This window comes from Megalops cyprinoides, chromosome 6 (genome assembly GCF_013368585.1).
Source record: "Megalops cyprinoides isolate fMegCyp1 chromosome 6, fMegCyp1.pri, whole genome shotgun sequence".
NCBI classification, from domain to species: domain Eukaryota; kingdom Metazoa; phylum Chordata; class Actinopteri; order Elopiformes; family Megalopidae; genus Megalops; species Megalops cyprinoides.
The window spans coordinates 3,688,024-3,704,011 of record NC_050588.1 but is presented as its reverse complement, the minus strand read 5'-3'; the positions used below and the strand labels follow the sequence as shown (position 1 = coordinate 3,704,011).

The 15,988-nt window shown below is 42.5% G+C and overlaps 1 protein-coding gene across 1 annotated transcript; it reads left to right on the top strand.

Moving 5' to 3' along the window:
- Nucleotides 1–6,480: 6,480 nt before the first annotated feature.
- On the top strand, nucleotides 6,481–14,701 carry si:dkey-150i13.2 (mitochondrial carnitine/acylcarnitine carrier protein). The gene is made up of 9 exons (XM_036530662.1): nucleotides 6,481–6,591; nucleotides 9,677–9,769; nucleotides 9,901–10,028; nucleotides 10,813–10,903; nucleotides 12,349–12,466; nucleotides 13,660–13,732; nucleotides 13,868–13,977; nucleotides 14,140–14,261; nucleotides 14,639–14,701. The coding sequence occupies exons 1-9, from the start codon at nucleotides 6,481–6,483 to the stop codon at nucleotides 14,699–14,701; spliced, it is 909 nt and encodes a 302-aa protein (XP_036386555.1).
- The last annotated feature ends 1,287 nt before the right edge of the window (nucleotides 14,702–15,988 follow it).

The window sequence follows — 15,988 nt, the reverse complement described above, 5'->3', positions numbered from 1 at the left end:
GAAAGTATAGGTATTTCACATACTGCTTTGCACTTGGAAAAAGAAGCAAAGGGGGCCAATAATTTAGTACATTTAAGTACGCGTGTAAATGGTTCATGAAATACAACTCAAGGTATTGAGTATCTGGCCAGGCCAGAGCTGTCTGCTAATAAGCAAACACACACACACACACACACGCTCACACAATGTCAGAGTTATCATTCATTAAAAAAAAGGCAGAATTGCCAAAAAATGAATGAGAATAAACACATGTTTCCAGTATGTCATATTTGGCCATGTTAAAATCATCCTCCCAGTATGTTTAAGGAGTCTGTGCACACTGAGGGAGTGTTCTCCCATAACTTAAATTCCATTCCTGGTGTTTTGCGATCTCATACTATATATTAAGCTTTGAAACTACTCTGTCTGACTGGAAGCAGAGATGCTCTCCCATACACTGCATTGGTGAATAAATTCTTTGCTGAAGTCCTCCATAAAAGTCACCAGCTGATTTATTCAAATTTAAAATGCATACTGTTGCAAGAGTCCTGCGCATACACAGTTATCAGTGATAATTACTAAATATATCCAGTGCAATAAATTAATGTTTATGTCCATTGTTTGTTACTTTTTGTGTGGGAGTTTACCTGGTAGTCATAGTAATTGGTCAGGCATGATCTCCAGCTGTCTAGCACTAGGCCTTTGGGCCACCTTAGGCTGTGTTCACATGTAGCGTCTTTTTTGATGAAAAACGCTGGCCAGAGCGTTATTTCAAGTAAAAAAAAAAAAACGCTGGCAGCGTTTGTTCCAAAAAGCAGTTGAGAAAGTCATAACAACAGTAGCACGTATAGTAGCATATTGTTAGCGATCTAGCTGGCTATACATTGTTGCAGAGCTGACGTTAGCTAACAGGTTAGTTTTGCTAACGACAAGCAGTAAACACAAACACTTTCCGGAAACTCCTATGATCCGTCCAATTTGACTCCAAACGGCATCTTTATGATGAATGTTATGATACCGTTTAACTGTCATGTCGTGCAGTTCACTGCGCTCAGAAACTAGCACAATTAACTTCTCCATCGCCACCTTCTCCATTTCCGCTTGTGATTGGTCAGCTGTCAAAAAAGCACTTAACCGTATGTTTACACCGGGAGCGGCGAGAGCGTCAAAGCGACCGGAAGTCATTCATTTTCTATGTGAGCCAGCGTCTCTCGGCGGCGAGCAGCGGCATGACCGTTGGCGGCGCGTCTTGGGCGGTGTGGGCGTCAGAATTAAGTTGAAGTCTGGGCAACTTTATGGTAATGAGCTATGACGCGGTTCGGCGACAACCGCAAGCCCACGTATTCCAAATGAACTTGTAGCCGCCTATTTCATCTACTTCTTCGACATCGTTGTCGGCATGGCGGCCAGAGCGAATTTTGACGCTCTCGCCGCTCCCGGTGTGAACGTACACTACACAGGCCAAGCACAATTAAAGGAAACAACTCCAGCAATCTGGCCATTCAATCTCTATGCAGAAAATGAAAGCTGAGAAACAATATACTGCAATCAGCCTATTACTATGATATGCAGTGCCTATTTGTGCCACACTGTGGTGCTGTGGGATGCCCTGCAAAGATAAAGGACCAGGTAAAGATGGTTTGTCAGTGAGGGTGAAAAGCAATCTATTAGAAAGGTAAAGACAACCAGGCAAAGATGGTGTAGCAGTGAGGAAGAAGACAGATCTGTTAATGTAAGATGCAAAGCTCTGAATAATATCTGTAGCAGTGGGGTACAAAGTAGAACGCTCCCCTACCTCTGACCTTGGGGTGGACTGTTCAATGGTAGAGAAAAACAGCACAGCAGAACAGTGTGAGCAGGGTTGGGAGGGTTACTTTAAAAATGTATTCCGATACATTTACTAATTACCTGTTAAAAATGTAATCAGTAACCTAATCTAAGTATCACAATATTAAAGTAACGTAACTTGATTACTTTCTGTTACTTTTGGATTGGATTGGATGTGCTGGTGAAATTGTTTAGCCTAATATAATGCTTTATGTTCCTTGTTAGGTTTATTAATTGTTTGTCCAGGTATTCCTTCCTATGTTATGCGCGAATGCAAATTAGATTTATAACGTTAACCAGGAACCAGGGTGCGAAATACGAGGGATCTCGGGGGTCCGAGACCCCTTGATTCACACTTAAGACCCCATGAAAGCCTCATCAGTAAAAATTGGGAGGCTCTGGAAGAATCTTTTAAAAATTATTTGTCACTTGCTGTCGTCACTAAAAATGTCTTTTAACCCATAAAGCCCAACAGACGCAGCCTGCATCCAAATTCACATCTCTTCTTCTCAGTTGAATTGCTCACGAAGTATTCATCGCTAACGATGCTAGTTGCTTGTCTATGCTACGAAGTGTTGGCGAGAAAAAATAATTCTGAATTTACATCAAATTTAATCATAGTTACAATCTGTATACAGCTCTGCGTCCATTTCCACACCCATTATTCTTGTTTGAATTAGCCTACTCACGAACTCGTCATTGCATAGATATGGAACACTTATAAAAAGAAGGGGCAGAACCGGAGCTTTGTAATGATGCTAGTCACATATTTGTACATACCTAAGTAATCACATTATGAAGACAGATAAAACTGCAGCAAAGTAGGCTAATACTTTACTAATTTCTTCACCCATTTTCACACTCCTGCTTCTCGGTTGAATAAGTCACAAAGTCCCTATCGCTTCACAACATACAGCATATCAAAATAAACAGCAGAACTTACCCTTTCCGATGATACTAGTTCTAGTTTCTGTAACAGTAACGGAATACAGTTACCTTTTTTGTATCCCAATTACGTAACGCCGTTACATGTATTCCGTTACTCCCCAAGCCTGAGTGTGAGAGGTTTTCACTGACATGTTGAGAAGAAAAACACTACGAGAACTGTAAATACACCATGGCAGCACTGCTTTGGAACTGCATCAAATTAGAATTACATGTGTTTTCTACACTTTGTGTAAAAGGCTTCAGAGAAAATTGAACTCCAAGCTGGGTTCATAAAAGTTGTGGGACAGTTCATTGCTGTTGTGGGAGTGAATCTATCTCTGATCAAAGATAAAGTACTGGGACTCTATAAAAGCTTATCCTCACAGGTGAGCTGAAAGGACAAACTGTATTTCATATTTGTTGTGTTTCATAGTTGTCTGTTGTATATGATTTAAGCATGAAGGTGAAACTATGAAAGATGAAACTATGAGAAAGGTTATTGTGCCTAGTGTAGGCTGGGGAATGCAGGTGTTCAATTAACAACAATAAAAACAAAACCCTGGATTACTCCTGACATAAAAGCTCTCCTTAAGGAAAAACGGAGGGCTTTTAGGTCTGGAAACAGGGAGGAGCTGAAGAATGTGCAAAGGGAGCTGAGGAGGAAGATCAGGGAGGAGAATAACAGCTACAGGAGGAAGATGGAGGATCAGTTGCAGCAGAACAATGCCAGCACAGTCTGGAGGGGCCTTAAAGCCATCTATGGCTACAAGGAACCCAACTACCAGCCTGTGGGGGACAGAGAGTGGGTGAATGATCTCAACATTTTCTTTAATAGATTTGATCAGTCATCTACCCCTCCCCCTGTCCAGCCCTCCTGGCATCCCATCGTTTGCACCCCTTGTATACTACCCCACCCCCATCACCACTCCCTTCCCACAACATTCAGCTGACAGCTACCCTGCATATCCACTGCATTTCCTGTCCAATGTACTACCCCCCCACCCACATCCTCTAGCTTACAGCCCCCCTGCCCCAACCTGTCCCTCACAACAAACCAGGTGGGGAAGGAACTCAGGAAGATTAAGGCAAGAAAGGCTGTGGGTCCAGATGGCATCAGTCCAAGGCTCCTCAAGTCCTGTGCTGATCAGCTGTGCAGGATAGTTGGGCACATCTTCAATCTGAGCCTGAAACTGGGGAGATTGCCACAGCTGTGAAAAACACCCTGAGTGGTACCAGTGTGAAAGACTCCGCACCCCAAGGACCTTAACAGCTACAGGCCGGTGGCATTGACATCGCACCCTGGAGAGGCTGGTCCTTGTCTATCTGCGCTCCTTGGTGACCCCATCAATGGATCCACTACAGTTCGCCTATCAACCTGGCATTGGGGTGGAGGATGCCATCATCTACCTCCTACACAGATCCCTCTCTCACCTGCACTGTGAGCACTGTGAGAATCATGTTTTTTTGATTTTTGTAGTGCCTTCAATACCGTACAGCCCTTGCTCCTGAGGAAAAAGTTGGAGCGCACAGGGGTTGATCACCATCTTACAACATCTCACCACCTCACCTCACCACACCTCACCAATTGACCGAGACCGAGAATACCGGACTGCATGTCTGACATGGTTGTCTGTAGTGCGAGAGTCCCGCAGGGAACAGTCCTGGCTCCCTTCCTCTTCACCCTTTACACTGCAGACTTCATGCACAACTCAGCTAACTGCCACCTGCAAACGTTCTCTAATGACTCCGCAATCGTTGGCCTAATTACAGATGGAGACGACAAGGAGTACAGAGAACTGACCCAGAACTTTGTGAATTGGTGCCAGCGGAACCGCCTCCAGATACACTATATGGACAAAAGTATTCAGATGCCTGACCATTACATTGTATTCAAATACAAATACTTTAATATGGAGTTGGTCCCCCTTTTGCAGCTATAACAGCTCCCACTCTTCTTGGAAGGCTTTCCACAAGATTTTGGAGTGTTTCTGTGGGAATTTGTGCCCGTTCATTCTGTAGAGCATTTATGAGGTCAGGCACTGATGTTGGACAAGAAGGCCTGGCTCGCAATCTCCGTTCCAGTTCATCCCAAAGGTGCTCGATGGGATTGAGGTCAGGGCTCTGTGCGGGCCAGTCAAGTTCTTCCACACCGAACTCATGAAGCCACGTCTTTTTAGTCATTGCTTTGTGCACTGGGGCACAGTCATGTTGGAATAGAAAAGGGCCTTCCCCAGACTGTTGCCACAAAGTTGGAATCATAGCATTGTTGAAAATGTCTTGGTATGCTGAAGCATTAAGATTGCCCTTCACTGGAGATAAGGGGCCTAGCCCAAACCCTGAAAAACAGGTGTGGCCAAATATTTTTGTCCATATAGTGAAACCAGAGAAAACCAAAGAGATGGTGGTGGATTTCTGCAGGTGCAAACACTCCCCTCTTACACCAGTAAACATCCAGGGAATGGACATTGAGATGGTGAAATCTTACAAGTACCTGGGAGTTCACCTGAATAATAAGCTGGACTGGTCTGACAATACAAATGCACGATATAAGAAAGGACAGAGCAGACTCTATCTGCTGAGGAGACTCATGTCTTTTGGAGTGCAGGGAGCACCCCTGAGGACCTTCTTTGACTCCGTGGTGACATCAGCCATTTTCTATGGAGTGGTTTGCTGGGGCAGCAGCATTTCAACTGGTGATAGGAAGAGACTTAACAGACTGGTTAAGAAGGCCAGCTCTGTCCTGGGATGCCCCCTTGACCCAGTGGAGGTGGTGGGAGAAAGGAGAATGATGGCTAAGCTATCTTCCCTGTTGGAGAACAAGTCCCACCCCTTGCAGGACATTCTGACAGCACTGGGCAGCTCCTTCAGTGACAGGCTGCTTCACCCGCGGTGCGTGAAGGAGAGATACCGCAGGTCCTTCCTTCCTGCTGCTGTCAGACTTTACAATCAGACTTCACTGCTCCCAGAGGACCACACACATCAAAGTTGGAATTCACTCATGTGCAATATTCTGTTTAATGTCTACAATTCACTCATGTGCAATATTACTGTTCATTGTCTATACCTCAGTCATGTGTACTGTCATGTGTACATGTGTACAATAGTACTGTTTAATGTCTGTTTAAACTGTATACTGACTGTTTTTATCTATTTACTATTTATGTTGTTTGATTGCTTGTTTTTATTGTTCTTTTTCTTCTTATGCTGCTGTAACACTGCAAATTTCCCCGCAATGGGATAAATAAAGGATCTCATCTCTCATCTCTCAAATGCTGTCTTTGAATTTGAACTGTCGTTATAACTGCACATTGTGTACTGATGAATTAAAGTAAAGAAAGAAAGGACAATAGGCCTATTCATCACATTAGATAAGGATAAAATAATGACAAGGAAGATTTGCTTTGTGGGTAGCAAAGGACTTAATAATTGACAAGGTGAGCTGCGACGAATCGTTTTTACACCCAAGGCAATGGAAAATGATTAATTAACAAATGTCTTCATTTTGTTTTGTATGTATTATTGATTTTGCGATGCTGATATAAGCATGGCGGTCAGAGAATGCTGTTAGATAAGTTATGGAGAGTTTTTTCTAGTCAAAAGATCCACTGAAATTGAAACAGCAGCCGGTTACAGTTCGTCGTCACGGTACGGTGCAACTTGACGGATATGGGTGCGTTAACGGGCGGGAGGCGGGTGGGTACACTCACTTGCGGATTGGTTCTCCAACACTCCTTGCGGGAGTACAGGATGGGAGAAGTCGAGCCGAGGAAGCGGGTTTCTCCCGTGAAGAACTTTGTGGCTGGGGGAGTCGGTGGAGCGTGTCTTTTGCTCGCGGGACATCCACTTGATACGATTAAGGTGATTATTTTGTATTTTATACCGAGAAATAAATCTTAGCCTATATCTCTTTTTAATGTACTTACTTACTTGAGCTTCGTTGCAGCCTATCTGTTGTAGCTAATTTTATTTAGCCTATATGAATTATATCTTGCGAATGGTACCGTCCGTAGCTACAATATTCTAATGTGCAATATTCTAATAACTGGCCGAATGCGTTCTTTGCGTTTCTTTCCAGGTACTTGAAGTGTTTCAGCCGTCAGCTCAGGCTTCGAAACTAATCACTTTGCCACGTGACTTATAACTGACACAGAGGCAGATAGGACTGTTTATTTCGTGAGATCCCACAGCTTTCTCTTATTTTCTTTTGCGCTGGTGGCAAGCATTTATTTATTTATTTATTTATTTACTTATTTATTTATTTGTTTGTTTGTTTGCTTGTTTGTTTGTTTGTTTGTTTATTGATTGATTGATTGATTGATTGACTGTGAAATGGATATTGCTATTAGCCTAGCAGACTAGTCCAGTTTTAGATAATAAGTGAATCATAACATACCTTAGGTTATAGTTCAAAGATAAAACATTTTCTAAATGCATAGTCTAAAACAGTAAACTGCATGGTCCAGATTGTGCAAATAAACAAACAAACAAAAACGAACGTAGGCGTTCGTCAAATGGCCTAAACAATACAGACAGTGTAGCCTAGTTTTTCATTTAACTTTCTTTTTATTAGTATTTATTCTGTCGCTCTCCTAGTGGTCCATTGCACACGCTCATAAACGGGTCGCTTGCGGAAAACGGGCGCGTTTAGTTCCTACTTGGCTAAGACTGAAGCTGAAGCGCGACGATATGTGAGGAAATGCAATGCATTTTCCGCGGAAAACCACATCAAAAGTTTCAGTCATGTTACCCACTGACCCTCCAATCCAATTAGAGCCGATTTCAGTGTGATCCGTGATTTCCGTGGGAGAATTCTTTAACCTTCTCTCATGAGGCAAACATTAAACTGCTTTAGCGTACCAGGGGCTAAGTCCAGTTGTAAATTCAAAGTGGAATTAAGACGCGATTACAAGTTGTAATCTATTCATAGTGTAATCCTGGCGCGTCATCTTGGCCGCTCCAGTTCTTTGTCCATCATTTTGAGGCGGGTGATGCGGTTTGCGTAAAATTTTATGACGCCGATAGCCTACGGTTTTTTTTACTTACATTCTTAAAGTTATAAGGGTTCACCCCGAAACGTAAAATCAATAACAGAATTCAGTCTTAGAAAATACGTATTAGAAAAAGTAAAACAGAAAGTTGAAAACAGTGAAACTGTCAAAGAATAACTGAACTCTAGCAAAGAGAAGACTCAGAGGAACGCACGTCAGTTCAGCTGATAAGCCACTCATGCTTTATCTAAAGACTCTGCCAGTTTCCAGGGCGCATGTACGTAAATATCCGGTAACCAGGAAAGCCATAGTCATAAAGTCACTGAAGGCTTTTCGCCATATTTTGGTACTCCTTTCGAGGTCTTAGGTTTCAGCGTTCTTTAACAGATCGAATCCTTCCTAAACCTGTTAACATTGCCTTCCGAATCGGTGAAAGACAAACAAAGTGAGATTCAACACCAGTTCACCACTGATGATGTGGCAATTCACAAACTGTTTTGTACATAAATGGGTCAAATTTATTTTGGGTGTCCACTGTCAACCCATCCAGATTCTGTACTGATCAGTGCTTAGTGATGCTTGTGAATAAACAGATGGTGTCCTGAAAAATACGTTGAGATAGTGGATGCCACTATGCGCCGGTTGCGGGTAGTTAGAATCACTGCAGAGGATCCGGTTAGAATCACAAGAGGCAGAGGGAGCGGTTATAGTATTTTTATTATGTATAGTCCTCTGGGGTCTGTTCTAACAGAATGTGTAGAGGTGTGTTGTGTGTGTGTGGGTTTGAATCTGAATGCACACATTAACAACAAGTGACATGATGGCCCATGTACGTCCAAACAGTAAAAGTCCCACAACAAGAAACTTTTGCTCGGCAAGGGTTTTTACTATTGCATTCGTCTACTACAACAAGTGTAACAACTCCCCACAGACACAAAGGCCCTTCCAATGCAATTGGTCTGCCAATCAGTCTCTGATTGGGCCAAATGCCTGTCCATCAAACTTGAATCAGTCGTCCTTTTCCACATGTCTGTTATGTGTCCCCATTTTTGGTTAGCTGTTTGTCGGACAGCAGCACACCCTGGTTAGTGGCATGGGAGACAACCATGGTGCAACTGTGATGCAGGTGTCCAAGCCCAGCTTGTTTGCTGTCTGTTACCTAGTTATTTGTATTGATAATTAGCTAACTAGCTAATTACCAAGCTGAGAGATGCATTTAGTGTTGATGTACAGAGAGGATTCTAAGGAGGCCTACAAGGAGGTGTACTACTTGTCTGTTCAAACAGGGATGTTTCCCCCCGGAAACCCACCCATTTCCACCCTTAAACTGCCACTATCTGCCGACAGGATTAGTCTTTTTCTCTGCTTTGTGGCTCCTGTCTTAATCTCTACTCAGTTCTTCACTCTGCATTTCCAACACCTGCTCCTGAGCTAGCAAGACTTTGAGAAACTTTTTAAATGTAGACATGATTTCAATTTACATGTAATATTTACAACTTCAGTTTTAACAGAAAAACAAGGAATCTGTATGTGCAGCTACCAGCTAATTCATCTGTTCAGAAGCTTGCCTGAAAGCAAAGCTACTCTGTGACACAGCTAACATAAACGTGTAACTCAGAACTCACAACTGTTAGCTCACTAGCTACGTATTTACTTGTTTTTCCTTGCTAGGTAGATTATCATATTATCTAGTAGATAGACATATTCTCTGTTGATTCATAGAGAATGTTTTAGAAACATTTTAGTTATGAGCAAGTTATAATGTTCATTTGCAATTTTTTTCACAATATTTTTTACATTTTCAGCCATACTGAAAAACAGCAGTAGAAGCAGTTGTGTTGCCCTCAGGATTCAAACCATAAGGAGGGGTTTAACTTTTTTGGGCTGCTGTGTGACATTTGTCCAGTGATGGAGCTCGTAGCATGCGAATTATGCTCTGACTCTACTCTCCCCAGGTTCGTCTTCAGACTCAACCCAGATCCTTGTCCAGCCAGTATGTCCTCTACACTGGAACGTATGACTGTTTACGCAAGACATTACTGAAAGAGGTGAGGTGATGCAGACAGCTCTTTGTCTGTTGGTACAAATAATCTTACATCCTCACTATGTATGTGTCTGACAGCATGTTGTGTCTCCCTCTCTCCCCACTCCCCCTCTCCCTTTCTCCACCTCTCCCCAGGGAGTGCTGGGTCTGTACAGAGGCATGGGAGCTCCACTGGCAGGCATGGCCCCAATGATGGCAATCAGTTTCTTTGGCTTTGGCCTGGGGAAGCAGCTCCTGCAGCCAGACCCAAACACTCCTCTTACGTCAGTAGCACTCAAACAGACCCAAACAGTCCTCTCATGTCAGTAGCACTCATCCAGACTCAAACACTCCACTCATTTCAGTGGCACTCATCAATGCAGAATGACGCATAGGAGTGACTGGTGAATTCAGTGAGAGATAACATGACCTTGACTTTATGTAGAGGTGGAGGTGGCGTATGACTTTGGAGATTTAGTATGTGTGTCGTAATGGAATATGAGCTTGGCATTGGAGCATGAGCATAGAGGTAGAGTATGAGGATGGAGATACAGTCTATTAATGGAGTATGAGGGTGGAATTTGAGTGTAGTAGTGGAGTATGAGCTTGGAGATGGAGTATGACATTGGAAATGGAATATGAGTGTAGAGATGAAATATGTGGGTAGGGGAGGAGTATCAGGGTGGAGGAGGAGTGTGGAGGAGTAGGAAGGTGGAGATGGAGAGTGGACATTGAGGTTGAAGGAGGAGTTTGAGGGTGGAGGAGGAGTGCGAGGGCAGAGTAGGATGGTTGAGGAGAATGAGGGTAGATGTTGGGGTTGGAGGAGAAGTCTGAGAGTGGAAGCAGGCTATGAGTGTGGAGGTCAAGTATGCAGTGACATTGATGTAGATTGACTGTAGGTGTGGTCTTCTGCTGTCTTGGTGTGTAATGGATTGTTGGGATACAGGCAACTCTAAAAATAACTGCCTCCCTCTCTCTTCCTCTCTCTCTCTCATACTTCTGTGGTCCCTGTGGGACCTCCATCATTCCCTGTCTGCCCATACTTGGCATGTCCTCTCTATTGCTCAGCTACCCTCAGATATACCTGGCTGGAATGCTGGCAGGGGTCTTTACGACAGTGATTGTGGCTCCTGGGGAGAGAATCAAGTGCTTACTCCAGGTAGGAACACCTGCTTAATTATTACACTTCCTCTTATTTCACCCTGCTGCTTCAGATGTACTGACATATACAGTGCCTTCAGAAAGTAATCACCCCCCAGTGATTATTTCTCTTTTTGCTGTGTTGCAACATCAAACTTAAGTATATTACAATGTAATTTTTTCTGCTTCTTTTGAAGTGACCTGCTTAATTGATAAGTATTCACCCCACACAGTCAATAATTAGTGCATTGTCCTTTTATAGCTTTGAGCTGTCTCGGTTATGTCTCTGTCAACTCTGCCAAATTAGATGGAGAACATTGGTGGACAGCAATTTTCAGGTCATGCCACATATTTTCAATTGGATTTAAGACTGGGCTTTGAGAACACAGTTTTGCCCTGTGCTTGCAATCATTGTCATATTGAAACATAAATCTTCACCCTAAACTCAGATATCTGGCTGACTGGAAAAGGTTCTCCTCAAGAATTTGCTTGTATTTGGCTCCATCCATGTTGCCCTTGATGGTAACAAGCTTTCCAGTTCCTCCTGCTGAAAAGCAACCCCAGAGCATGATGCTACCACCACCATACTTGATAGTAGGGATGGTGTTACTTGGGTGCCAAATATAGCACTTCCCCTTTAGACCAAAGAGCTCAACTTTACCTCACTCTAGACCCGGTTGCCTTGTACTGTTTGTCTGCACGATTGTCCCTCCCCCCGCCCCACTCCCCCGCTGGCCTGCGCTCACATTGTGCTTAACGTTCCGGGCCCGAGCATGCTTACGTCATCACGATGTAACTTTTTGTGTTGAAGAAAAGCGCTCTCGCACAACACAATGGAGTTCATGATTGTGCTTACTGTGGCTTATTTGGAGTGACACACAGCCTTCTCACATGCCTTATAGATTTATCGATTATGCAACACAGCGATTTTCATTTAATCGTGCTGCACGTATAAGAAGATTTTCACGGATTTTAAGGAAGTCAGCTGGCTAATCAAATGATGGTTTAAAGGAATCATTATGACTGAGTGTGTAACTAACTGAATATCCAGCTAACTGTTGCTATAATGGATATATTTGTTAAATGGGACAGTTGCATCATTGATGTCTTGTTCGAGTTCCGTGCTCGGGTATGGTTAGCGATCACACTGATGCGTACCGTGCCCGAGTCCAACTGAACCCTGCCCGAGCCCACCTCTTCAAGCGGGCCCGGGCACAGTTTAGCGTACCGTGCTCGGGCACGGTACAGATTGCCTAGTGCGAGTACACTCTTAGTCTCATCAGATCACTTTCTGGGTGATTACTTTCTGAAGGCACTGTATGTGTGTTGATGTGTGGGTTAATGTGGGTGTGTACATTTGTATGTGTGTGTTAAATGTGTGTCTGTGTCTGTTTGTGCATATTTATGTGTGTGTATGTGTGTGTTAATGTGTACATGTGTATATGTATATGTTGTGTATTCCAGGTGCAGTCTACAACAGGGCAGATGAAGTATGCAGGCCCACTGGACTGTGCTGTGAAGCTGTATAAAGCCCAGGGCCTTCGTAGTGTGTATAAGGGAACAGTCCTCACACTCATCAGAGGTAGCTATAGAGAACACCTGCCCTGCTATATATATATATATATATATATATATATATATATATATGTGTGCATTCTATGTCCTCTCCTCTTGCAAGTGTCTGGTCTCTTGGGTAGGCTCTGACCAGCAAAGGGCACAGGCCCTCTATGCCTCAGCCCATTGTCAGACTCCTGTTACACTCCTGCTTGCGCTTTCCACCCAGCAACTTCTGCTCATCTATCAGCTCCTCTCTTCTATGCACAATCCAAGCCTTCTTCCCTTCTGCTTTGGCCCCCTAGTGAGCTACCTGCATCCGTCAGAATTGTCCAATCACTCACTGTCCTCTGAATCTGATGAAACACACACCTGTTCAGACATGGCCAACTCCTAGCATCCAACATCTGATCTCTCCAGCTCCTAGCACACAATGTCTGATCCCTTCAATTTGTTGGGTGAAATCCGATGTAACGCACGTATCACTTTTAGACACAATGAGTACAGTTGCATAAATACAAGGAGGATTTTTATGCTCATGTATCATTGTTTGACCACCATGTGAACACTATAATATAATATAATATAATATACTGTAGTGTTGTTCATATACTGCAGGTTGTTATCAGGGTTTATGCATACAGAAGTTCATTTTAATGTGCACATTATGTACGTTTGGTATATTATACATGACAGCACTTAAAATGAACTCTGCACAATCAGTGGAAAGAAACTGTCCCTTTCATAAACACTCATTTAAAGTGAACCAACTAATCCACAGATTAATCATCTAAAGCCAAAAAACATAACTCAGAACTGAATCAACTGAAAGTCCTTGTGTCCAAGCTGTAGTGTTTCATCTATGCTATCTGTAGTGACAGTAAACAAGGTGTAACTAATGTTAAATGATCAAAGGTCTAAACACCACAGTGAAGCTAAACTTTAATCACAATGGTGTGGAAGCCTGTCTCCATTGTGTACTGTCACTTTGATTCTCAGTCCTTTGATTTACACTCCAGTCAGTTAACTGGAAAAAGAGAAATGGTCCGACTGGACTTATGATACTATCAGGGATGTCTGTGATGGTTCGTTTGCATATATAGTAATGCTCCTGAAGTGATTGCTGTGGTTGTGTCTTTGGAATGCAGGTGGACAGGCTTGATAACCAATCACAAAACAGTTTTTATTGTTTTGTCTGATACATGCAAACCACTCTGTCAGATGTGCCTTCCAACGGGGTGTACTTCCTGACCTATGAATATCTGAAGAACTCTCTGACTCCAGAAGGGCAAAGGTCAGGGTCTTGGCTTTCCCTTGTGTGTAAAATAAACAAACAGAGAGAGATAAAGAGAGAGATGGAAAGAGAGGGTCATAGAAAGCAAGGAAAAGACAGATAAAAAGAGTGAGTGAGAATGTCTTTCTCTCTCAGTGTGAAGGAGCTCAGCACTCCCAGAATCCTTCTGGCTGGTGGTATGGCAGGCATCCTGAACTGGGTGGTAGCCCTCCCCCCAGATGTTCTCAAGTCAAACTTCCAGACAGGTATGGAGGTGTGATTCTCTGTGCATGTTTCAGTGAGATGAGGTGGTTTTAATAAGAGCAGCACTCTGCTGAATCAGAGTGAATCTCTGCATGTGTCTGTGAGATGAAGTAGTCTGCATCAGAGTGAATCCCTCTCTCTCACTGTTTGTGTTTGGTTGGCAGCGGGGGAGGGGCGGTACCGTGGTGTGCTGGATGTTCTGCGGGAGCTGGTCCAGGAAGAAGGGGTGCGAGTGCTCTACAAGGGCTTCAATGCGGTCATGCTACGAGCTTTCCCCGCCAATGCGGTAATGGAAACCTGCTCCTCTTGGCCACCACCACATTTATGTGTTCTGAAGCTATGGTTATGATCCATGGCACCTATGTCTGGGTCAGGAAGCCTACAGAGAACACTGACTGACACAAGAAGCAAAACCAGTTTGGCCAAATTCAAGCTGAGAGAACATAAGCAATGGAGTGAACACCAAAACACCTGACATTACCACTTGTCTGCATCCACCTTTCTTTCTCTTTGGTATTAATAAACTATACATGCTTGCACTGCCAGATATTTCTTTGATGTTTTTAAGTACGGTGTCTTCTGTCAAAATCTGTCAAAATCTTCTGTCAAACTCAGAATGAGGAAGCAGCCACAGTGAGTTTCTGCTGTAAATGATTCCCACAGGCCTGTTTCCTGGGATTTGAAGTGGGCCTCAAGTGCTTGAACTGGCTGGCTCCAGACTGGTGAATGTGAAGATCCTGAAATGCATGACTCCTATCATTGGTTAGTCTGGAAAATGAGGAATCGTGGTCCTAGGCCTGGCTGGTGATATCACCATGACAATATATTCCTTTTATATCGTTTTGATATCTCTTTCATTTTTTTCCAGTTCTTTTTTAATTACTTTTTCAAGTTCATAATGATGCCCATAACATTCAGTGATGAATTTGTTATTTATGTAAATGTGTAATTGTCAATTATTCGTCAGTTATTGTAAAATAGATGGTGTGCAGATAATCTGTTTTTGAATTAAATGTCATGTGTGAGTTGGACCTCAGGTTCTCTTTTTGTAAACATACACGTTACACAAGGGAATAATGATGTTGACAATAATACAATTGTTGTGTTATTTTAACATTATTTACAGAAAATATTTGTTAACTGTCAATGTGTTTACTGAATGTTTGTCCAAATAATATGAATTATGTATTATGCCGTGACTATTAAATGGTAATACATTCATATACAGTCATATTTCCCTCTTTAATTCTTTTTGGTGCTCAAATCATAGGGGCTGGAAGCAAATTGTTTTTTTAAGGATTTTAGGGACAAGAACAGAAGGTGTGTACATATGCTAGTTTTAAAAAAGATTTTTTTAATTCTGTGTTTCTGCACCATTTTAGTAAAGCAGCCATGATATCCACAAGATTTCTTTATTGAAATGGGCTCCTCTTTATAAGTTATTACAGTCATGTATGTTCATGGTTGCAGTAAGGAAGTTAATTGTTCTCCTTCATAACACACGAAGGAGGTCTAAATATGTCTGACTTTGGGTCTGTTGGTATGAAATTTGTCACATTTTTCACAACACATCCAAACTTGTCACTTAATTTCATAGGGATATGTTTAAAAACGTGGCTGCCATGAGCCAATGAATTGAGAAATGACCTTAAATCACAGTACAAAATTTTCAATGTTGAGGTTGATGTTAGAAGTGTCATTTATTTTATTGTCAATTTTTTTAAATTAATGAACTAATTTATTTTTAGAAATATCTCATGAGAATGATATGAAAGGTCATAGAGCATAGAGCAGGGATGTGAAGAGGTTTGACATTTTGGACAGTATGCAAAATGCTGGAAGGACCAGTCTACATGAGGCCTAAAGCATATTTACACATATATTTACATTATTTTGTTGCTTTCACTGTTTTAACTGTTCTGTTCTCACCTCTTTTTAGACATGAAAGGACAACATCCAGTGAGATACAACATGGCCATCATAAGACAATGAATTTGCAGATTAAGGCAAGTA